The sequence below is a fragment of the Leopardus geoffroyi genome, chromosome A3 (assembly GCF_018350155.1).
Source record: "Leopardus geoffroyi isolate Oge1 chromosome A3, O.geoffroyi_Oge1_pat1.0, whole genome shotgun sequence".
NCBI classification, from domain to species: Eukaryota; Metazoa; Chordata; class Mammalia; order Carnivora; family Felidae; genus Leopardus; species Leopardus geoffroyi.
This window is the reverse complement of record NC_059336.1, coordinates 27,669,972-27,694,769: the sequence shown is the minus strand read 5'-3', so window position 1 is coordinate 27,694,769 and position 24,798 is coordinate 27,669,972. Positions and strand designations below refer to the sequence as shown.

Sequence of the window (24,798 nt, the reverse complement as noted above, 5' to 3'; positions counted from 1 at the left end):
CATCATAATGTTGAAACCACTATGATATTCTTTAGAATACTATTAAGAAGGAAATAGATTTGGGGCGCCTGGCTGAGTCAGTAGGTGGAGCATGCAGTTCTTGATCTCGGGGTCGTGAGTTCAAACCCCATGTTGAGCGTAGAGATTACTTTTAAGAAAGGAGGGGGATGCCTGGGTGGCTAAGTCAGTTAAGCGTCCGACTTTGGCTCAGGTCGTAATCTCATGGTTCATGGTTTTGGTCCTCTCATGGGGCTGTGTGCTGGCAGCTCAGAGCCTGGAGCCTGCTTTGGATTCTGTGTCTCCCTCTCTCTGACCCTCCCCAGCTTGCACTCTGTCTTTCTATGTCTCAAAAAGAAATAAACATTAGAAAAACAACAACAACAGATTAGTGGGCAAAACATTAACTTTGGGCAGGGAAGCTGGCTTCTGGTTTCATTTATTAAATAATTTATCTCTTGGGAAACTCATTTACCTCCTTTTTCTTTTATAATGGGTATAATAATAATTGCTCTGCATGCCACTAGATTATTGTGAGAGTTAAGTATACACGGCTGTGACATAGATAAAATATTCAGAAAATGCTGCTGCTTATTAGCAAGTGTCATGAGGCCCCCAAACTTTACAAATGCTTTTAATGAGAGCTGCACTGACCACATGACTTTATAATCAGTTTTTTAAGGTGACCAAGCCCACCTTTTATAGGCAGTAATAGCTATCTGTTGTATACTTTGGGGACATAGTTGATTTATTCATTCAACTAATATTCATTTAGACTCACTGTTTAATAAGTATTGTTCTAGAGGCTGGGGATATATGTGTGAGACAAATAGACAAAAAAAATTCTTGTCCGTAGGGAGCTTGCATTTGCAGGAGGCTGGTGGGATAGAAAGTTAATAGTGATGTTACTGGAAGAGGGGCACCTGGGTGGCCCAGCTGGTGCTGACTTTGGCTCAGGTCATAATCTCACGGTTTAGTTCATGAGTTCGAGCCCTGCATCAGGCTCACTACTTGTCGGCGTAGAAACCGCTTCGGATCCTCTGTTCCCTCTGATCCTCTCTCTGCCCCTCCCCTGCTGATGGTCTCTGTGGTGATGTGGAAGAGAAATCATAAATAGGGAATCGTAAAGGGTGTTAGGGTTTTAAATAAGGTTGTGAAAGAGAAGGTTTCATTGGGAAGGTGACACTTGAATGACATTTGGAGGGAACCAGCCATGTAATCTCAAAAACAAATGTGTCCCAGATAGAGGAAATGGCAGGTGCAAAGGCCCTGAGGCAAGAATGTGCCTGGCATGTTGGATAGATAGAGCTAGATAGAATGAACAGGGGGGAGCGAAACAAAATGAGATCAAAGAGATAGAGAACCACATCATGTAAAACCTTAAAGATCGTTGTCAGGCCTTTTCTCTGAAGATGCAGAGCTTTTTTTGCAGGGTTTGAGCAGAGGGTTGACATGCTGTCACTTAAATTTTTAAAAATTCATTACACCTCTTTTAGAACAATTAAAAATAGTGACAATACCACATGCTGGCAAGGATGCAGAGAAACTCCATCTCTGATGCACTGCCAGCAGGAACATGGAGTGGCCCAGCCATTTTGGAAAATACCAGACTATTGTTTCTTAGTTTGTTGGTTTCTTTTTTTTTTTTTTTTTTTAACGTTTATTTATTTTTGAAAGAGTGCAAGCAGGGGAGGGGCAGAGAGAGGAGGACAGAGGATCTGAAGCAGGCTCTGCACTGACAGCAACAAGCCTGATGTGGGTCTTGAACTCACAAACTGCGAGATCATGACCTGAGCCGAAGTCGGCCACTTGACCAACTGAGCCAGCCAGATGCCCCTACTTTGTTGGTTTCTTAAAAAGCTAAACGTATGCCTACCAAACACTCCGGGAATATGGCATTTATCCCAAAGAAACAAAAAACTTAGGTCCACCCAAAGACCTATATATGAACATAGCTTTATTTGTAATAGCTCAAAATGGAGAAAAACCCAAATGTCCTTCAGTGGGTGAATGGGTAATTGAACTGTGGCATTATGTGGTAGTATTACTAAATGGTATTCTTCAGCATTAAAAAGGAAAGAACTAGGGGTTCCTGGGGCTGGCTTAGTTGGTGGAGCATGTGACTCTTGGGCTCGGGGTTGTAAGTTCAAGCCCTGTGTTAGTTGTAGAGATTATTTAAAAATAAAATCTTTTTGGGGTGCCTGGGTGGCGCAGTCGGTTAAGCGTCCGACTTCAGCCAGGTCACGATCTTGCGGTCCGTGAGTTCGAGCCCCGCGTCAGGCTCTGGGCTAATGGCCTAGAGCCTGTAGCCTGCTTCCGATTCTGTGTCTCCCTCTCTCTCTGCCCCTCCCCCGTTCATGCTCTGTCTCTCTCTGTCTCAAAAATAAATAAACGTTAAAAAAAAAATTTTTTTTTTAAATAAATAAAAATAAAATCTTTCTTAAAAAAAGGAAAGAACTGGGGCGCCTGGGTGGCGCAGTCGGTTAAGCGTCCGACTTCAGCCAGGTCACGATCTCGCGGTCCGGGAGTTCGAGCCCCGCGTCGGGCTCTGGGCTGATGGCTCAGAGCCTGAAGCCTGTTTCCGGTTCTGTGTCTCCCTCTCTCTCTGCCCCTCCCCCGTTCATGCTCTGTCTCTCTCTGTCCCAAAAATAAATAAACGTTGAAAAAAAAAAATTTTTAAAAAAAAAGGAAAGAACTACTGGTAATGCACCAACTTGGTGAATCTCATCCTGAGTGAAAAAAAGCAGTCACAAAAAGTTACATTAATGGTCCATTTTCAAAATGACAGAATTGGAGCTTGAAAACAGGGGTTGCACCAGGGGTTAGGAAGTGAGGGGAAGGGATAGCACAAGGGTTGTATGTGGTGATTAAACAGGTCAATGTCTTCTGGAAGTTACATGAACCTACATGTGATAAAATTGCAAGAACTACACACAAATGCATGTATATCAAACTGAAAAATAAGATCTTCCTGAATCATAATCATTTTTAAATGAAAAGCTTTTGCTCTTTGAAAAGTAGAGAACAGGGGCGCCTGGGTGGCGCAGTCGGTTAAGCGTCCGGCTTCAGCCAGGTCACGATCTCGCGGTCCGTGAGTTCGAGCCCCACGTCAGGCTCTGGGCTGATGGCTCAGAGCCTGGAGTCTGTTTCCGATTCTGTGTCTCCCTCTCTCTCTGCCCCTGCCCCGTTCATGCTCTGTCTCTCTCTGTCCCAAAAATAAAATAAAACGTTGAAAAGTAGAGAACAGAGGCGCAGGGCAAGAGTGAAAGCAAGGAGACCAGCTAGGAAAAGAGACTGTTCCAGGAAGTCAAACAAGAGATGGTGGTGGCAGTGGATGTGATGATCACAGTCAGAATATGGTAGAGCCATTTGTCAGATTTGCTGTGAGGTGTGAGGGAAACAAGAACCCAGGGTGAAAATTTCTGGCCTGAATGACAGGATGAATAGAATTACTTTTAACTGAGAGGGGAGAGGCTGTGGGTGAAGCGGGTTTTGCAGAGAGTGTTCAAGAGGTTTTGTTTGATATGTCTGTTGGGTGGCTAAAAGAGTCAGTTGGCAGGAGGCACAGGCTGGGGAGTCTAGGGGGGAAAGGCTGAGGTGCTGTGTGTGAAGCCATAGACCAGAAATGGTCATCTGGAAGTACTTGTTGATAAAAAAAAAAAAAAAAAAGTCAAGGAGAGCTCTGAGGCACTAATGTTAAGGGGTTAAAAAGAAAAAGCGTAAAAAGGTTACGCTTTCTTTTGTACTTTTTATTACATTTCCACTCATTGCTGATACAAGGTAAACGCTGTACCTAGTTAACGGTGAACTTACATGGACAGGGCCAGAGTGATCGGGTGTTACTCAGGCCCTACTGCTTATACTTGAGATCATGGTCATGCTTTGCACAGGGAGCAAATAAGGTTGCCTCTTGGGCTTGCCTACTGCTTTTTCCATTTTGAGGATACAGTTTGGTCAGAATTGTTTGTGTGGCTTTTCCCTTACTCCGTTCACTCAGCAAATATTTTTTATTTTTCTTTTGTGTACTGGGCATTATGTTGCATTCTAGAAATTGCAGAAATGAATTACACAGTCTCTTCCCTTAAGAAGCTTACGGTGCAGGGGCGCCTGGGTGGCGCAGTCGGTTAAGCGTCTGACTTCAGCCAGGTCACGATCTCGCGGTCCGTGAGTTCGAGCCCCGCGTCAGGCTCTGGGCTGATGGCTCAGAGCCTGGAGCCTGTTTCTGAATCTGTGTCTCCCTTTCTCTCTGCCCCTCCCCCGTTCATGCTCTGTCTCTCTCTGTCCCAAAAAAAAAAAAATAAATAAACGTTGAAAAAAAAAATTAAAAAAAAAAAAAAAAAAGAAGCTTACGGTGCATATTGAAAAAGAAAGATAGAAAATGAATATACAGTAAAGAGTTGTAGGTTCTATTAAAGAAATATATTTGGGGTTCAGGGGACTAAAGGCATGGGTTAGTTCTACTTGGATAATTAGAAAAGACTTCATTGAAGGGCTAACTTAAATATCTCAAAAAATAGGGATATGTTGGGGCGCCTGGGTGGCGCAGTCGGTTGAGCGTCCGACTTCAGCCAGGTCACGATCTCGCGGTCCGTGGGTTCGAGCCCCGCGTCGGGCTCTGGGCTGATGGCTCAGAGCCTGGAGCCTGTTTCCGATTCTGTGTCTCCCTCTGTCTCTGCCCCTCCCCCGTTCATGCTCTGTCTCTCTCTGTCCCAAAAATAAATAAACGTTGAAAAAAAAAAAATTAAAAAAAAAAAAATAGGGATATGTTCAGTAGGAGTCTAGGTTGGATAGCAGAAGACATTCTAGTCAGAAGAGCAGTTTGAGAAATTGTGCAGAAATGCAGAATAGATGGTGTTTTTCGGAAACTAGAAGTCTCACTGGAGCACAGGAACTAGATCGTGGAGAACCCTGTATGCCAAGCTAAGAAGTTTGATTTTCATTCTAAATGCTGTAAATAGGTAGTCACTGGAAAGGTTTCAGTAGTGACATGGCTGGTATTTTTAAGAGTATTCTTTTTTCCCCCAATTTATTTATTTATTATTATTATTTACCGTTTATTTATTATTGAGAGACAGAGAGAGACAGAGCATGAGCATGGGAGGGCCACAGAGAGGAGGAGACCTAGAATCCGAAGCTGGCTCCAGGCTCTGAGCTGTCAGCACAGAGCCCAACATGGGGCTCAAACCCACCAACTGTGAGATTATGACCTGAGCCAAGTCGGACGCTTAACCGACTGAGCCACGCAGGCGCCCCTTTTAAGAGTATTCTGATGGCAGTGTGTGGGGTAGCATGAAAGATAAAATTGCTCATGATTTATTCTTCCCTTTTTTTAAATTTCAGCTACGACTAATAGACTGGGGTTTGGCTGAGTTTTACCATCCTGGCCAAGAATATAATGTCAGAGTTGCTTCCCGATATTTCAAAGGTCCTGAGCTACTTGTAGACTATCAGGTGAGAAGAGAAGGGCGGATAAAATTTCGGTCCTGTGTTTTGCACGTAATTTGTAAAAATGTCATTTTGTGCATTTGAGCAGGCCATTTATGCACATACATGGCTGTCCCTTTTATATGAATGTAAAACATGAATCACTTCAGTTCATCCATCATAACTTGTTCTTATTTTCATAACGTCAGGAGAATATGAATAGATCTGCATTTGACCCTAACTGAAGAGAAGGTACACCAGAGATACTTTTTGGAGTCAAATTGAGAATTGTAAGGTTTAACCAACCTTAAAATAAACTCAAAATGTTCTCTTGTGATTTTCCTAAATTGTATTTTAAAGACCTTCCCCTTGACCAAAAAAGAACAAAAGCCCTCTTTCTCCTCACAGGAACAAAATCCTTGGGAGTACCTTTCATGCCCGCTCCTCGCAGGTGTTTTTATCAGACACATTGAGAAGTTCAAACTCTGTCCTAGAAATGGCTTTTCTGGGATCTTTAAGCTATAATGCAGAGCCCAAAACACATTTTATGCATAAAAATATTCTTCACAACATTGTTTATAATGGTGATGAAAAACAAAACACTATCTAATTATAGGAGAAATTAAAGATTAAATTCTGAAACATTTATGCACTAAAATAATGCTACACATTAAAAGGTTTCCATGGCCTGTAACAGTTTGGGACCTTCTTAGGTAAGTGAAAAGAGTAAATTCCAAATAGTATACAGATTGTTTTGAAACGGGGGTGGGGCGGGTATATAGAAAAAAGACTGAAAAGAAATACATGAAGGTGTTAACTGGTTTTTGGACTTTTGGACTTTGGGTCAGTGGAGTGATATATATTTTTAATAGTAAAGAGCAGTATTTTCTTTTGAATTACAAGATATTTCATGTATGATAACTAATTTTTTTTTTTACTTTAATGCAGATGTATGATTATAGTTTGGATATGTGGAGCTTGGGTTGTATGCTGGCAAGTATGATCTTCCGGAAGGAGCCATTTTTCCATGGACATGACAATTATGATCAGGTGATAATTTTGTTCCTATTAGGGAACTTACTGGTCTAACTTAATGATGGCTAGATCTGCCTACCCATTTAGAAACTACTACGGATCTTGCTAAAATATAGATGACCAGCCCCCACTTGAGACTTGTTAATTCAGAATCTCCAAGGGGGGGCCCTACAATATTTTCAATTCATTGCTTATTCAGCCAAACTGACATTGATTTTCAGACTGGTGTTTTGGGAGCCTTTTGAAATCAGAGTTTTTCTCTTAGTCGTCTTAATTTGCAGTGCTTGCTTTATTGCAAGATATACGTGTACATTTTTTATTTTTTTATTTTTATAAGTTTACTTATTTTGAGAGAGAGTGTGAGGAGGGGAGGGGCAGAGACAGAGAAAATCCCAAGCAGCCTCCAGGCTATCAGCACAGAGCCCGACACAGGACTTGAACTCATAAACCCTGAGATTGTGACCTAAGCCGAAACCAAGAGTCAGATGCTTAACCGAATGAGCCACCCAGGTGCCCCTGAAAATTATTTTATAAAACATATACAATTAAAAGAATACTGGTTTAAGAAATAGAACATTACCTTAGAATCTCCTAGTGTAAGCTTTCATTAAAGAGTTGTTTCCCCCAACATGTTGGGAATATTTCCTCCAACGTGTTGGGTTTATATGTAGTGTTTCTGTGATCCTTTTGTCTCTTTATACGGATTAAGTTGATGTTTGTAGATGATGTTTTTTATACTAGCTTCCCTTCCCCATAAAGAACAAGGGGCCATTTCTTTCAAAAGAACCTGGAATGATTCTAGGACATTGTGGAAGGTACTGTTGCCTTATTTGAGCACAATGACCACTTTTAATGAGTCAAAGAATACCACCTAAATTCAGTTAAAAATCAGTAACCCTATTCTCAGGACCATGCAGTCCAAGCAATACAGAAAAAAAGAATAGTCACTTCTCTCAAATAGTTCATAGTCTATCCAGTAAGGGAACTGAACATATAAGGAAATAAGTTAGTCATAAATGTCAGAGTAGAATCATAGACCAGGTACGAAAGGCAGTTGTGGTGGGAGAGTGGTCTGAATGTACAAGAGCAGCTTCCCAGAAGAAGGGACATCTTCAGTTGGGCTGTGAGGCAGGACAGTGCTTGATCAAGGAGACATTTCAAGGGGAAGGAAGCAGGTTATAAGACCATTTGTTCGGGTGCCTGGGTGGCTGAGTCGTTAAGTGTCCGACTTCAGCTCAGGCTGTGGTCTCATGGTTTATGAGTTCAAGCCCCACATCGGGCTCTGTGCTAACAGCTCAGAGTCTGGAGCCTGCTTCGGATTCTGTGTCTCCTCTGTCTCTGCTCCTACCCCATTCATGCTCTGTGTCTGTCTATCTCTCAAAAATAAATACACGTTAAAAAAAAAATTTTTTTTTTTTTTTTTTTTTTGCTTTTTTCCTGACACCTTCACATTGAGTGATAATTTAGGGAATTTTATATGGAAATCCATTCCTGCCATGCAAAGAAATTTGAAATATATTGTTAGAAGTTAGCATTCATGCCTGTAGTCATGGTGACCCGTTTCTGTTAATTCAGTTAAAGCCGGTTGATTTAATTATGTAATGTGTTTGTGGTGTGGGTTTTTGTGTCTCTTCAATCCTAGTTGGTGAGGATAGCCAAGGTTCTGGGGACAGAAGATTTATATGACTATATTGACAAATACAACATTGAATTAGATCCACGTTTCAATGATATCTTGGGCAGGTAAGTCCTAAAACAAAATAGTTACATTTTCTTTGCCAACACAGTTTTCTCTGCAAGTATCGGTGGTCTGGCCATGCAGGGTGCTGCATGAATGGGTCTGTTGTAAAAGGATTGCACCAAATGGCCTATTTCCCAGATTCACTTACCAGGAGTTTGAGTGTGGAGATTATGGTTACAGATTCCTGTCAAGTGAATGAAATGTTTAGAGTCAAAAACCAAAATCTCTTGATTTAGCTTGTTTCTCCAAATGACAAAAACCCTCTCTAAGGGAGAAATAGGAAAAGGAAATGCATACTTCAAGACTGATTTGCAAACCGTGAACACTGCCAATAGGAATTAGACACAATACGAATCGATTAGCCACTTAACTGGAGGAGGTGGACTTGCCTGATGAAAAAAGGCTTCTGCTGGCCAAGTGGCAGAGATGCCAGGAATTGCTGTGGGGGTGGGAAAGAGGCCTGGTGACCCAGCCACCTGACCTCTTTGCTACACAGGACAGGAGCCCTTAATCCTATCAAGTAACCTGAATTATGTTTTGTAGAATCGTGAGGACCCAGATTTCTCTTTTCTGCAACACTGCTATTTCCAGTCTCTCCAATTAGCTTTGTTGTCTCCCTAGTGGCAGAGGGTACATGACCTACTCTCTTGAGTTCTGATCTCTCTTTGCTATTGGCTGGGCTCCTAGCCACTAAAGAAAATGTAGGAGTGAAATGTTGGGCTTCTGTGCCCCTCGGTCTATTTCTCATTCCCGCTTTGGCTCTACAGACACTCCCGTAAGCGATGGGAACGCTTTGTCCATAGTGAAAACCAGCACCTTGTCAGCCCCGAGGCCTTGGATTTCTTGGACAAGCTGCTGCGATATGACCACCAGTCACGGCTTACCGCAAGAGAGGCCATGGAGCACCCCTATTTCTGTGAGTCTAACTGTCCAGTCCACAGAGCCTGTGCAGGCCCACCCAGGAGACTGTACAAGGCAGGGGAGAATATATGTTGTGAAGAAAGCTCTGGGCCCAACAATTGAAATCCCAACTGCCTTTAGCTTGCCTTCAAGTTACTTGACTCACGGCGAACCTCGGTTTCTTCAGATGGGGGACAGTAATGGCAACAGTCTTGCAGAATTGTTGGGAGGACCGTGGTTGTTTCACAGGCTACTTGACCCGTGATCACTCCTAAACAAACTGCTTTACTTCCTGTGTGGGAGATATTTCTCAGTGGCTAGTCTGGAGTAGTTGGATTAGAACGGCAACCTTTTATCTGGCCTTGTCTGGCACTCGTTCACTGGAGAGAGTCAAGGAGGTTTGAGTATCTTATTGTATGAACATCTTGACCTGGGTTTGTGAGCATAGCTAACTGTGCTGTTCTGAATGTAAATGCCACTTAGTCCCACCCCATCCTCACTGTGACATTAGCCTTAACGTTGGATCACTCCTGGAGATTGGTGGGATGGTTTTATAGTGAACTGATTATAATCTTGCCCAGTCTTCTGTGCCTGACGCAAATGGACAGGCTGATTGAGGTGGAGAGTGAGGTCTGTGGTAATAGCATCAACCTACACAAACCTGTAGCTTTTGCCCATTTGGCACCATGCTTGACCAGCTGAGCTGCAGACTGAAATAAAAGCAATTTACTCTGATAAAATATTACTGTCTTGGCCAGGTTAGATTGTATTGTCTCATTAAAACCTAACAAGATCCAAAAAAAAAAAAACTAACAGGATCATTTTGTTTTAAATTAGCTTTTCTATGGATAATGACCACATCTTCCTTCCATTTGGTTTAAGAGTTGGCCTTTACCACAGTTTGATAGGAAAGAGAATCCTATTTTATGTTAGTTGTTTAATTCATGGTGAAGGTTCTTGCCACTTTATGTTCTTCTGGGAATAACATAGACTATAAATAAAATACATACAGAGAATGAGGATGGCTGCTTTAAGGCCCCAGACCATTACCTTCAAGTGTAACAGAACTTAACCCTTTTTGTTTTCTCTAGATACTGTTGTGAAGGACCAGGCTCGAATGGGCTCATCTAGCATGCCGGGGGGCAGCACGCCTGTCAGCAGCGCCAATATGATGTCAGGTCAGTTCTCTGCTAACTTTCCTTGGGCGGGGGGGGGGGCTGGGAGTAGAAATCAGTTATTTTTAGTTTGTGGCCTGATTTCTTATGGCCCTTCTCTTTTCTATAATGTTTATCTTCTTCTTGACAGTACTGACCTGTGTGGTCTCCTCACCAGGCTTCCAAATGCTTTTTTGACACCTGGTTATGTTAGTGACACTGCCTTGAGTAGGGTATCAACAGTCGCTTCTAGGCCAGAGTCCCAAAAATTTCTCACGGAGAGGCTTGAAAGTCCCAGTAAACTATGAAAAGTAAAAGGAGATCTTTGTCTCACAGTTTAGAGTGACAGTAGTTGCATGATTCCCAGAAACAAGATTAAGAAATTGAGGGTGGGGGTAAAGGTGTATAGATCTGTATGTGTACAAGGATGCTTCTCCAGTTTTCTCCCAGAGCATCTGTCATGTGCCTAGCAAATTGTAAAGGTTTGTATGAAATGATTTTTCATTATTGTTGAGTCTTCTTGATTGAAAGCAAGTTTGTGTGTAGAATACACACTTTTGTAAAAGAAACAATAGACTTATCCCCTGAGAATTCGACATGTAGGTAACATCCATATGGGTGTACTTGTAGTCAGGACATTTAGTCAGACACCCTCAAAGAACTGTTGTCACAATTCTTTTTTTAAAGAACTAGCTACCTTTTAGAACTCAAGGTATCTTGAGGTATCCTCAAGGTATCTTGCCTATGGGCAAAATGATGTATATCCAAATCCAAGGCTGCTGATTGTAGCCTTATTTGTAAGAGCAAAACATTCCAGCTTTCAGCAGGGAACTAATAAAATGAATTATGGGATATCCATTCAGTGGAAAGCTATATGGCCAGAGAAAAGAATAAATGTTTCATGTTCTTTTTTACCTCTAATTCCAAAATAGTCATGTGGAATAAAAACAAGATTCAGCACCATGTCCAAGGCCAGGAGTGGCAAGAATACATAATCACATTTTTATGTGTGATTTTTATATGCACATTCTCACATAATTATATTCATATATATGCATAAAATATTTCTGGAAGGATACACCCCAAAAATGGTACCATAAGTTGGCCAAGCAAAAGGGTAAGAGAAATTTTTCACTACATACTCTTCTGCACTTTTGGTATTTTGAACCATGAGAATTTATTACCCGTTCTAGAAGTGTATCTGTAACAATTTGAAAATTAACTGGATGGTTGAGGAAGGCAATCTAACTGGTAATTCTGGTCATTAGATGAGTAGAAGAAACCAAATAAATTCTAAAACACCATTTTAGCATTTCCCCACCGAAAATGACTTTTGGTAATTTGGAAAGCTGCCACCTAACTAGGCGTCATGATGTAAGAACACGTGAGCTTTGGCTCTAGCCTCGCGCTGTTCAGTAGAGCCGAGACTAGCCACATGTGGCTATTTAGATTAGTTAAAATTGAATACAGTTTAAAACACAGCTCCTTAGTTGCACTAGCCAGATTGCAAGTTCTCTTTAGCCACTTGTGGCTAGCGACTACCGTATTCACAGAGATTACAGAGCAGAAAGTTTGGTTGGAAAGCGCTGCCCTAGAGACAGGCCTCAGTTTTCAATTCAAGGATAGTTGCTACTTTGTACAAACTGCTTAAACTCCCCCAGCTTAGATTTCTTTACCTGTCTCTTTAATTGATTTAGAAATTAATTGTAACTTGAAATTAGATTTAATTTGTAAAAATCTGGCTGTGTAGAGGCCTTCAGAAAAAAAAAAGAATTACTGGGGCGCTTGGCTGGCTCGGTCGGAAGAACATGTGACTCTTGATCTCCGGGTCATAAGTTCAAGCCTCATGTTGGGTGTAGAGATTACTTAAAAAAGGGAAAAAGAGAATAACTGTTGTCACTCTTGAAACAGGTACTGTGAAAAACCGGTGACTAAGATTTCCATGGTTGGTGTCTGGCTCATTGTTAGCTGTTTTCTTTTAGGGATTTCTTCAGTGCCAACCCCTTCACCCCTTGGACCTCTGGCAGGCTCACCAGTGATTGCTGCTGCCAACCCCCTTGGGATGCCTGTTCCAGCTGCCGCTGGCGCTCAGCAGTAACGGCCCCTTCTGTCTCCTGATGCCTAAGCAGAGGTGGGGGAGTCGACGCTCTCCTTGATGCAGCTTGCGCCTGGCGGGGAGGGGCGAAATACTTCAGAAGCACCGTGTCTGAACCGTTGCTTGTGGATTTATAGTAGTTCAGTCATAAAAAAAAAAAAATTATAATAGGCTGATTTTCTTTTTTTTTCCTTTTTTTTTTTTCCTTTTCTTTTTTTTTTAACTCGAACTTTTCATAACTCAGGGGATTCCCTGAAAAATTACCTGCAGGTGGAATATTTCACGGACAAAATTTTTCCCCCCTTTTAAATTTAATTTCTCATCACTAAAGAACAAAGATGAACCAGCCTCAATCCCGGCTGCTGCATTTGGGTGGAGATCTCTTCCCATGTCCATCATTGCTCCCCCACCATCCCACACTTTGGGGGATTTATATCTCATGCTCTTCTCCAGAGATTATAAAAATGTAGCTTCTTCAAGGGAGGTGGGAAGGAAGAAGGAAGGGAGGACCCAACCTACAAGAGCGTTGTGCTGCTGGTCACTTTTATCACTTTACTCCAAGTGCTTCAGTGGGGTTGTCATGGTGAATCTAGTGGAAATATGTCTTAGTTTCATTGAGATGCTGAATATCACCTACCCAAAGTGCAGACAGGTCCTGAAAACTTCAATCTGAATCATGTCTTATTAACCGAGCCCTAAATCCAACTCACTTAGACTTCTAGTTTCAGTTTAGTTTAAAATGTTAATACCTTCCCTCCCAGTCTCCTTACCTTGGTCCTCTCCGCCTTCATCTCCCCACATGCTCTGTAGCTGGTGGGAGGGGGAGGCAAAATCTTTTCCAGTTTTCTTTGACTTGGCCATTTTGAATTCAGTTAGTTACTGGGCTTAACTTATTGCTTTTTGCAAAAGAAACAAACATTGTCTATATAGGTTTCATGCTAGCAACTCTTTCAGAGCTAATGGAAGATGTGGCCACACGGAGTTTCATTTTAAGCTTCCTGCCTTCTTTTCTTCCTTTCTTCCCCTTCCTTCACATGCCATCCAGTGAGAAGACCTGCCCCTCAGTCTTGTAAATGTATCTGAGAGGTAGGAGCAGAGCCACTATCTCCAGTGAAACTGAAATGGTAGACCTGTAATTGTGGGAAAACTATAAACTCTCTTGTTACAGCCCTGCCACCCCTTGCTGTGTGTATATATATAATACTTTGTCCTTCACATGTGAAAGATCCAGTGTTGGAATTCTTTGGTGTAAATAAACGTTTGGTTTTATTTATCAAGGTTAGATTTAAGTTCCCTGTGTAAAGGTCTCGCTGGGTGGGTGTCTCACGTTCACATCTGAGGGGCCTGCAGCCCTGTACCGTGGAGGCTTCCCAAGGCCCCCATTTTTATACACCCCTCATTTGACCCATGGTACCGGGCAGGGCAGAGAGGCCTTAAAAAAGCACCACAAGCCAAAGCGTCTCTGGGGATTAAGGATCCTTTGCCATAAAACTCATTTTGTGTCTCAGCAGTGCAGGGATTGGGGATGGAAAAGTCGCCAGTTTTTGTGTGTTTGTGTGTGTGTAAAGTGGATTTTCCACTGTAATCCAACCACCTAAGTTTATCAGGTGCTTCACTGAGGAAGCCTAGTTTTTTAAGCACAATAGCAAAACCATCAGCTCTGTATTTTCTCCTACTCTTTCATTACAGTAGCTGCTTGTGGGAACTAGGAAAAATTCTTCCAACATATTTTAAGGCCTAAAGTCTTAGTTCCCCTTTCTCCTACCTTTATAGATCATAAGCCTTTCTCGCCTGGGCGCCATAGACAAACATAATTGTTTCAGGAGTTGAATTTAATGAACTTATCTAACTTTATAACCCATCTTGGCTCTAGTAACTTTATCAAGGTGGTGGCTTTCGTGAATATAATGGTAAACTTTAGAGGAAGCTAAAGCCTCCTTTTATAATGCTTCTCAACCATAGGGAAAACATTCTGACAGTGTGGCAGGGTGATTTTCTTTCTTGTGGCCACTTACAGTGGATATTTATTGTTCTTGACCCTTTTATGCCCTAGAATGCTGTGGGGGTTACCATGTGGAATTTGTGCAGAAGCTAAAAGCACCGGATGTGCCAGAGATGCAATTTGTGATTACGTTTGCACTGGATTGTGATTTGAACAGGACACTTACGACTAATGAATTCTTTCTTTTGAGGTGGGGAGGAGGGTTGTAAATCGAGACTTCACATCCCACCCTTGTAGCTCAGAGAATCTAGTTGTGGCTGAGGCTGATGTGGGGAGCTGCAGACAGCTGGACCTCCTAACACGCATCAGGCCTTGCAAGAGACGGAAGGTGAATGCAGAGGACTCTGAAATGCCACCCAAGAGCCTTTTAAAATAAATAGAAGTTTTTAAAATGCTACTTAAGGAGTCACTGCAGAAGCATGAAAAAAAAGAAGACCCAGTTGGGCGGGTGGGTGGGGGGCAAGGGTTTACAGAGTAACAACTTCTGTGTTGTTGTAAATTACCTCATCTGTATACCTTGTACTGGGACACTTTATTTCTCAGCGCTGCCTGTGTCTGCAGTGACTAGATGGCAGGAAACGCAATGCCAGTATAAGACAGTTGTGTTGGCAATTACTCTGAAAGGTTTTTTAAGTAATTTTTAACTTTGTTTGAAGTGCCCCCCTCTTTTTTTTTTTTTTTTTTTTTTTTTTTAAGTTTGAAGTCAGAAGCTCCCCCTCGTCCCCTTGATTTATTGGTTGTAATTGTATTGTAATTGGTATAACTAAAACATAACTGTGCTGGGAAGAAGTTGTGCCATGAAGGTCTTTAATTTTTTTTTTAAATAAAAACATTTAAACATGAAATGTCCCTGCAGCCTGAGCAATATGCTTCTCAAAAACCGACACCGTCTGTGTTAGATGGCTTAGGTCTCGTGTGTTTTGAATTTAATACTGGGTTGATGGAGATGTGAAATGGGATGGATTAAGATTGGTTGAGGAGCACTGAAGTCTGGAAGTTTTTGACATCAAGATTCAGTAAAGAGGGCGTGATGTTGTTGCTAAACAGGACTGGTTTCATTCTTGCCCTTGTCACATACTTGGCCACTTGGCAAGTTACTTAACTTCTGAATCTGTTTCATCATCTATGAAATGGGGCCACTGCTGCCTTGGGATTGAATGAGAGTAAATGTCATATCTGGCACCTGTTACGCCCTTGATAAACCTAGTTTCCCTGGCCCCCTGGTATGGAGGATTGGTCCTTGGTCCTGACTTTGCAAGTGATTCACAGTACTGTCCATCCTTGGGACCTCCCAGGACCTCTGTGTGTTCAGTCAGGGTGAGGTTGGGTGAGGTGTCTTCAGAGTTCCTTTTCAGCTCTATCACTGATTTTAGAAGGTTTGAGTCGATGTTTTAAATAAAAAGGTCCATGGAGACAGCTTGTTCATTAGCAGAAAAGATCGGTGTTGAGTGAATGGCAGTAAGCCCTGTGGAAGGTCGGCCTTGGAGATACCTTAGCCCTGGAGGCAACTTGCAGTCTTGGGGCCTGGAATGAAGATGTTTCTGGTGAGCTTACAGGAACATATTTGGCAGCTTAAGCAGAAACTACTCAAAGGGCTGGTAAAAGAGATGAAATTTAGTTGACTTGCTTACCACTGCCAAATGAGTAAATTCTGCAAGATTATATATTTGAATTGCCATTCGATCTTTCTCGTTTAACCACAACTTTAAAAAATTGAAATCAGAGGAAGTGCTGTTATCCCAAACTTCTAGTTTCCTTTAAATGTTCACTGCATACTATTTTATGACATCCACATGTCATTAATATTGGGCGTTGAAACGTGTGGTTTAGGTGAAAGGAACTATTGTGTAATACCTTGTATCTGAAATGTCTAACTTTCATGAACTTTATTTTATTTCCCTGAACTTCATTTCATGAATTTATTTCCATTTTATACAGGAGACAGGAAGACTAAATTGCTGGAGTGGGCCCGTTAGAGACAGAGCAATCTAGTTTTTAAAATTGTCTTCAGAGTATGGCTAATTACCATAGTCCTAAAATAGTTGAGAAAACTGGAGATTGGTTGACAGACTGGGGGATTTTAATTTCCTCTCGGTCTTTAAATTTCATCTTGCCTCACCTGTTGCCAAGTGTGGTTATAATTAGAACTGACCGTTGGACATCTCTTGGAAAAATCTGGCTGTTCACCACTGCCTGCAGATTCCCACCAGCAGATTCTCTCCCAAGATTAGGGTTGGGTTGGGTGATTGTGCAGTCACCAGTCCTTGCCTACCCCCCCCCCCCCCCCGCCCCCGCTGGTAATCCCCTCCTACCTTGTGCCAAAGCGATAGGGACTGTGGCTGATGGTCCCTGGTGACATGCTTGTTAGAGAGACTGTCTCCCCGGGGCCTTTTCCTGCTTAAGGAAAAAGTGAGTAACCAGAAGACTTTGAAGTAAAGAAGTCCCCGGTTCCCTCCTCAAAAAACATGTGTCTAAAAACCTTGATCTGAGCAGATGTTCCACCCTATCTCAACTGCCCTCAGCCTGCTTCCCCCACTGCCATAACCATCCCCTTGCCCTTCTGCCTGGTTACACCTGAACGTTGATCGTATTGTTGTCTCTCTCGGCCTACACGTAAACTCCTGCTGACCTTGTAGGTCTTACTAATCTGTGCATCCTCATAAAAACTTTTCAGAAAGTATGCCAATATCCCTGAGGATTGAAGAGGATTGAATAGAGTAGCACAAGGAAAATGCTTAGCACCATACCAGGCTCATAATAGATGCTCAGTAAATGGTAATTCCATCCTCGGCTCCCACTTCCACCTTCCCACACACACGCACACATTCCACCACACGTGTGTGCACGCGCACACACGGTAAGTAATGAAAGTACTACTGCATAAATTATCTCAGATCAGAAGAATCTTGCTCTTAAGTTTGCAGCTGTAATTATAAGCCACAGGCCAGACTGAACTAACGTGACAAGAAAATGTTTATTTAATGAGGCCTTGGTGAAATCGTAAGTGGCTGAAGACTAAGCAGTGATCCTTACCAATTTAGTAGACTTGGATGCTAAGAGAGTCCTGCTTTCCACCATTGTATATAGTAATAGGAAATTCAGGCTGTTCTCTGGGTAAAATAGATGTATAGTGGGTGTCACAAGATAGTCTGGTTCTGGAATCAATCTTCACATATTCAAGTACTTTCTAGATTTTATACCTTACTATGATGCTGTGCTAAATGTCAGAAATAACCTAGTAGAACTTAAGTGTCCTGGTTCTAAACAGAGTTCTGTCTGGGTGTATGGTTTGGGGTCAGTTAGTTAATCTCTCTGAATCTTCACAAGTGATTTAAATTACCGTATAACACTTTGGACCTCTGCCAGTTACAAAGAAGCTATAACACACCCGTGAGCCTACTGTTCAGGTTAGGTCTGCATTACCAATACAGATGAAGCCCGCTTTGCCCTTTATTTCCTGATCATATCCTCCTCTCTTCCCCTCTGCCCCAGAAGTCCTAACGTTTTCTGCATCTGTAAAATTGAGGTCTAAATACCTGCTTCATAGGGTGGTGGTTCAGACTCAACAGTCAGTGCTTGGAAAGTGCCTGGCACACGCTGCAGGCGGACTCAATGCTCCCTTCCACTCTGAATTGTACAGTTGTGCAGATTCATATGCAGAAAGACAATGTCACATGTATAGGGAGGCCATAGATTTGTGCATTCATCCCTACAGTTTCACAGTAGATGATTGTAAAGTGTCTTCTTTAAGAAAAAAAAAAAAAAAAAAAAAAAATCCAGGGCGCCTGGGTGGCTCAGTCGGTTAAGTGTCAGACTTCAGCTCAGGTCGTGATCTCATGGCTTGTGGGTTCGGGCCCCACGTCGGGCTCTGTGCTGACAGCTCAGAGCCTGGAGCCTGCTTCGGATTCTGTGTCTCCCTCTCTCTCTACCCCTCCCCTGTTCATGCTCACTCGCTCGCTCTCTCAAAATAAAATAAACATTAAAAAAAAATCCATGCATTAAATGTGACAGATTTTTAACAATGTAAGTCATTTCTAATTAGCATGTAGGCCAGCATTACTTTGTCTGCGCCCACCCCATCTCACTCATTTCCCTCTAAGACTATCATTCTGTCGTCTTTGAATTTTTAATTAATCTTCTGAAAGCTAAATAATCTTGCAGTATAGCAAATTTCAGTGTGGATTTGCCTCCCTGTGGCCATGATAATCACCAGGGATTCTTCGTGGTCTCGCTATAATGTCTCCAGATGGGAGTTTATAAAATGGCCAATCCATTTCTTGGAGAAGTTCCTGAGGGGATTGGGTATTTCTGAGTCAACTTCATTCTTGCATCACCCGCTTTGACGGAGTTTTCTTGCCTTCTCTAATGAGAAAAAGGAAAAGCAGCAGCAGCTGGTAAATGATTTCCTGGTCTCACCCTGTGAGTCAGTCTCAGCTACAGATTTGTAGACGTCCCCAGAAAGGGAGGACCTTGCTTCTTTCTGTATGAACGGTTCTGGGAACCTCACGGTGAATTTCCTACGAAGAAGCTTACATACCCACAGCTCTCCACACTCTGATAAATACTTTCTTCCGTCCCCCTCAGCCCAGTGTCCTTTATACATTCACCTGATTGACTGGTCTTTCCAGACGTCATGTGTTTATATGAGAGGCCCTTCAGCAAACATTAGTTGGTGTTCATGAACCTGGCCCTGTGCTAAACAGTGGAGATTGAAAGAGATGAGACATAAGCCCAAGGGGAAATGTGTTCTTGTCAAACAGAAAAGTGGGAAACAAAACTGTGCAAACGGGGCACCTGTACTCAAAAGAAAATGTTTCCAGGAAAAATCACATTGCCAATCAACATAGTAGACCCAGCTAACTCAGATAACCACCTGCCTCTTGTTCTAAATACATGAAGATGCTGACATTTTAAAATAACACTTTACTTTCAAGTACATAGCCAATTTCAAAGAAAGAAATGGAAATTCCCAGGTGGCAGAAGGGAAGACCATTCATTCTGAAGGTAAGTGGATATTGGAAGTCACAGTGACCCCCAAGACCCCAGGCATGGAGACAGATGGGCCACAGAGGCTAGGGGGTAGGGTTTGAATGCCCCGAGGGAGATAGGAGACAGCCTCAGGGCCTTTCAAGGTAGAAACTGAAACAGACTGCCCCTAAGAAAAAGATTGGAAGAAAATAAAAAACTAGCTGTAGTCGCCTCTGGGAGGTGAGGTTAAGATAAATGTCAGAAAAACTCAATCTGCAGAAAGGAATCCTGAGCACTTGGGGCAGAGAGAACAGTCAAGGAAGCCTTCCCAGAGGTAGGGCTGCTGGAGCTGGTTAGGAAAGAGGCTCAGCCTGAGCAAGTTTGAGCTACCACGGCCCGCACCTGGGATCAGACCCCATGTCTCCCGGCCCAGTTCTTCCTGGACTGCCTTTCCATAGCTGCACTGCCAAGAATCTCTGTCCAGGTTTCTAGCCAGTCATTATAAACTTTTTCTTTCTCTCTTTTGCTCTCTGTTCCTTTCACCAAAAACACTAACTCTTCACACGGATCTCTAGGTCAACTACAACTATAGTTCAGCTGATCTAAACTGGATTCAGCTACCCAGGGTATGCTCTTCTCACGGTGGGTTGTTGGAGCACAAGAGGCCAAATGAATTCATATAAGCAAGGAAATACTTGAAGAAATAAAGGTTGGGAATTTTCCAGTATTAAGGACAGACGCCAAGCCACAGATCCAAGAAGTTCAGAGAACACCAAACAAATCTATACACACACTAAGCATATCAAAAATGCTAAAACATAGAATCTTAGAGGCCATCCAGCCCAGAGGGAAAATAACATACAATATACCGGGGAAGCCAAAAATTACCAAATGATGCAAGACAGGAGACAATGGAGTGACCAGTGCTGAAAGAAGAAAACCTATCAGCCCAGAGTCCCACACCCAGTGAAAATATCCTTGAAAATAAAGGACAAATAAAGCCTTTTCTAACTAAAAAAGAACTGGAGGAATACATTGCCAGAAGATCTGTTTCTACAAGAAATACTGAAGTTCTTCAGGCAGAAGGAATATGAAACCAGACAGAAATGGGAGCGAGCCTACCATGAAATAAAGAGTGCCGGAAATGGAATAAATGAAAGCAAAATTTCAAAATTTTGAATTGCCTTAAGTCTAAAGAGGTCAGCAAGCCTATAAAGGAGCAGGTAAATATTTTAGGTTTTGCGTGTCCTCTTGTAAGCACTCTAACGCTGTGGCATGAAATGAGTCTTAGACAATAGGTCGATGTGCATGGCTGTGTTTCAATAAAACTGTGGACTCTGAGATTTGAGTTTCATGTAATGTTTATGTGCTACAAGTTAAGTCTTTTGACTTTTTCCCCCAAATCATTTAAAATTGTTTTAAAGTCGTTCTTGGCTCATGGGCCACCCTTTAGAATGTGTATTTATAGCATATGTAAAAATAAAAAATGTGTATACATGAATGGTGGTATATCTGTACAATGAAATACTGAGCAATAAAAGGAATAACCTTATCCAATAACATGGATTGGTTTTGAAATAACTCTGAGTGAAAGCCAGACAAAAGTATGTACTGTTTGAGTTCATCCATGTAAAATTCTAGAAAATGCAAACTAATCTCTAGTGACAGCATGTAGTTAAGTAGTTCTCTGCAAGTGCAGGGTGGGGGCCAGGGGTGGGAGAAGGGGAAGAGAAGGAAGGGATTTAAAGTAGTAAAGAACAGGAGCACCTGGGTGGCTCAGTCAGCGGAGCGTCCAACTTCGGCTCCGGTCATGATCTCGCGGCTTGGGTCATGATCTCGCGGTTCATGAGTTTGAGCCCCGCGTCGGGCTCTGTGCTAACAGCTGGGAGCCTGGAGCCTGCTTCAGATTCTGTGTCCCCCTCTCTCTCTACCCCTCCCCTCCTTGCACTCCGTCTCTGTCTTTCGAAAATGAATAAACATAATTTTATTTTTTTTTTAAGGAATAGGGGCACCTATTTAAGGAATAGGTGGCTCAGTCGGTTAAGCGGCCGACTTCAGCTCAGGTCATGATCTCATGGCCCCACGTGGGGTTTGGGCCCCACGTCGGGCTCTGTGCTGACAGGTCAGAGCCTGGAGCCCGCTTCAGATTCTGTGTCTCCCTCTCTCTCTCTGCCCCTCCCCCACTCGTGCTCAGTCGCACGCTCTCTCTCTCTCTCTCAAAAATAAACATTAAAAATTTTTTTAGTAATAAAGAATAAAGTATATGACCACAGCATGAAGAACAGAAGGGAAGAAATGGGAATCCACTTTTTTAAGGCCTTATACTGTGCACGAAGCAGGATATCCTTTGAAGGCAAACTGGTTAAAGAGGTGTGTTGTAAATCCGAGGTCAATCACTAAAATTGGTCTCTCCATCTCTTTCCCACTGTCAGCCCCAGAGTTTGGTACAGGGTTCCACCCTGGCTTAGTGGTGGAGCAGGAGACTCAGGCGTAACCAATCAGCATGTAGAGGCCACAGTGACTGGTCCAGGCCCAGGCAGGTGGCAGCACCAATGACACATGTTCTGGCTGTTCTCAGGAATTCTGGGACAAAGACAAATCCACTGTTATTTCAGAGTCAGACGTAGAAGTACGTGAGACCCTGCCAGAGCCCTGTTGTGACCCAAGACCTGTAGGTGAGTGCAGTCAACAGGAAGGGGCGAGCAGCTGAGAGATGGAGAGAGGACACAGAAGGGCAAGAACCTTTCAGTTCTGTGAGCCAATAAGGCTTTGGGCCTGAGTTTGTTTGGGCTGCGATTTTCAGTCACTTGCTGTGTAACAAAGTACCACAAATGTATTATCTTTCCCACGGCTCCGGCATCCGAGTGTGGGTTAGCTGGGTCCTTTGCCCTGGGTCTCACCAGTCTAAAATCAAGCTGTCCACCAAGTCTCTGATCTCAAATGAGGCTCAGGGTCCTCTTCAAGCTCACTGTTGGCCAAATTCAGTTCCTTGTGGTGTAGAACGGAGCCCCTCCCTACCTAGAGGCTGTTCGCCTCCCTGCCATGTGTCCCTCTCCGCAGCATGGAAGTTTACATCTTCAAGGTGAACAAGAGAATGTCTCTGCTGCTTTGACTTTCTCCTGCAGGAAGGCCTGCACCTTCTTTTGAAGGACTTCTGTGATGAAGTCCACCCAGGCCAATTTCCCTTGTGACTACTTCAGAGTCAACTGATTTGGAACCTTCATTATGTCTGCATAATCCCTTTACCTTTGCCGTGTAACATTATGTATTCATGAGAGAAAAACCCATCATATCCACAAGTCCTGCCCACACTCAAAGGGAAGGGATTATTCAGCCACGTACACCATGGAGTGGGAATCTTGGGGACCACTTTAAAATTCTGCATACCACAGACACCTGATGCCCTTGTGCCTTACACTCAGTCATGAATCAGTTTCTGGAATTTTCCATGTTCTACTAGACTTCAAGGTTGTTTCCTGTCTGACCTCTTTTCACTTGGCTTTACAATTACCTGGTTACTTGTCTCTCTTCCCCATCAGAAGCTAAAAAACTGAATGAATATTGGTCATTCTACATCCCAGCTCACAACCTGGCTCCATAAACATTTGTTGTATGGATAAGTGGAGGTGATTCTTACACTGGGGATGAGGATTAATCTAGATGGCTTTAAAAAAATTTTTTTTTTCAACATTTATTTATTTTTGGGACAGAGAGAGACAGAGCATGAACGGGGGAGGGGCAGAGAGAGAGGGAGACACAGAATCGGAAACAGGCTCCAGGCTCTGAGCCATCAGCCCAGAGCCTGACGCGGGGCTCGAACTCACAGACCGCGAGATCGTGACCTGGCTGAAGTCGGACGCCTAACCGACTGCGCCACCCAGGCGCCCCTCTAGATGGCTTTAAGGACCACATTGATTGTGAAAATTTCTTTAATCCCACCCTGCTGACTGCATCCAGTCCAAACTCAAGTATGGTTTAAGAGGTCCTACTGACTTGCCCCATGCACACTTCTCTGCCCTCACCACTGTCAAAGTCCACTTCCCTATCATACTATGCTGTAAGAAAGAACATTAAACCACTTCATTTCTAGGCTATGGTTTGCTTAGTTGTTTCCTTAGCCTAGAACGCTCTTCCCTACATCAACTGACTTAATCCTGCTGTTCATCATCTAAATAAACAGAAATCACCACCCCAGGAAGTTTTTCTTCATCACCCTCTCCTGCCTCTGTGTGTGGCTGATGCCCCTCCCTGGGCTTCTATAACCCTCTAAGCTTCTTTCCCCCTTTCCTAGAACTTATCTCTTGTAAGTTGAGTCCACCTCCCCTACCAACTTGAGCTGTCCTGGAGAGCAGAGAACAGAGCTTTGTTATTTGGGGTCCCAACACTGGCCTGGTCTGGGTAAGGACCACGAATAGTTGTTGGACAAAGAAATGCGTTCCATCTCTATTTTGTGATTTAGGGTCTTTCAAGATATTCATACTTCTCGGTGTCCTGGGCCCCGTGGCAGGCCAGCCTAGCAGGCCCTGGCTTACCTACAGGTTCCAAGCCCAGGCCACAGGGCAATGGGCATTGGCCATCACAATGTTCAAACGACAGGCTGGTTTCTATTGGCCCGGGAAGGCTTTTTTTTTTTTTTTTAATTTTTTTTTTTTAACGTTTTTATTTATTTTTGAGACAGAGAGAGACAGAGCATGAACGGGGGAGGGTCAGAGAGAGAGGGAGACACAGAATCGGAAGCAGGCTCCAGGCTCTGGGCCATCAGCCCAGAGCCCGACACGGGGCTCGAACTCACGGACCGCGAGATCGTGACCTGGCTGAAGTCGGACGCTTAACCGACTGCGCCACCCAGGCGCCCCGGCCCGGGAAGGCTTTTTAAAAATTCTCGTTCACCACCTAGTGCTCCTTTCAAAAAGAGTAGGCATGGGGGATTATGAGGCTGGCATTCCTGGTCCTGCTCTCACTTAGAGCTTCACGGTGATGAACTGTAGTTAGACAACGTGCTGCCCAGAGATGAGGAACCAGCCTGAGACAAGAACTGGTTACCTCCTCTGGGACACCTTGTTCCAGTTGCTGAGCACTTGACAGTAGCTTTTCCCTTTCCCTTTTCCCTGAGAGCCAGCCACTCCCCTCTTTTACAGAGCATCAAAGTTGGCCCAAGCCTTGCTAGGACCACACACTTTAGCCCTAGAGCTGTGACGGGGAGGAGAGCCTGTCTCGGTCCCATCACTCCCGCAGGCAAGAATTGAGCTGTGTCCCTGTGCTCTACACTCAATCACGAGTCTCGGTTTCTGGGATTTTCTATATTCAAAGACCTGGTTAAGACAGTACTTTTATCATCATTATCATTTTACAGATAGGAAAAGCAAAAAGAAATGACAAAATCTGGTCCCGTACACACCTACTCAAGTGTGCCGCGCGCTATAGCTCGGCTAGAACTCTGGGGCGCGCGCTTCCTCTCGCCACTTAGGGCGCCCGCGCGGGT

General features: G+C 43.3%; 1 protein-coding gene and 1 long non-coding RNA gene across 6 annotated transcripts in view; one reads left to right on the top strand and one right to left on the bottom strand.

The window, feature by feature from the left end:
• The window catches only part of CSNK2A1 (casein kinase 2 alpha 1), a 56,541-nt gene extending 42,918 nt beyond the window's left edge, over positions 1–13,623 (top strand). For all 3 annotated transcript variants that reach the window (XM_045445023.1, XM_045445022.1, XM_045445024.1), the window contains exons 8-13: positions 5,338–5,448; positions 6,370–6,471; positions 8,099–8,199; positions 8,965–9,113; positions 10,189–10,275; positions 12,234–13,623. In XM_045445023.1, coding sequence (XP_045300979.1) covers positions 5,338–5,448; positions 6,370–6,471; positions 8,099–8,199; positions 8,965–9,113; positions 10,189–10,275; positions 12,234–12,349 — 666 coding nt within the window. In that variant the 3' untranslated portion in view covers positions 12,350–13,623. The remainder of the gene's footprint in view (positions 1–5,337; positions 5,449–6,369; positions 6,472–8,098; positions 8,200–8,964; positions 9,114–10,188; positions 10,276–12,233) is intronic.
• LOC123580367 lies at positions 12,523–24,766 on the bottom strand. Of its 3 annotated transcripts, XR_006703270.1 has the most exons (3): positions 24,715–24,766; positions 16,661–16,742; positions 12,523–15,872 (listed from the first exon to the last, which is right to left on the bottom strand). It is a non-coding gene; the product is annotated as an uncharacterized LOC123580367 (long non-coding RNA). The 3 variants fall into 3 exon arrangements; XR_006703271.1 differs by lacking the exon at positions 16,661–16,742; XR_006703269.1 differs by lacking the exon at positions 24,715–24,766 and having other exon boundaries at positions 16,661–20,873.
• Between the last annotated feature and the right edge of the window lie 32 nt (positions 24,767–24,798).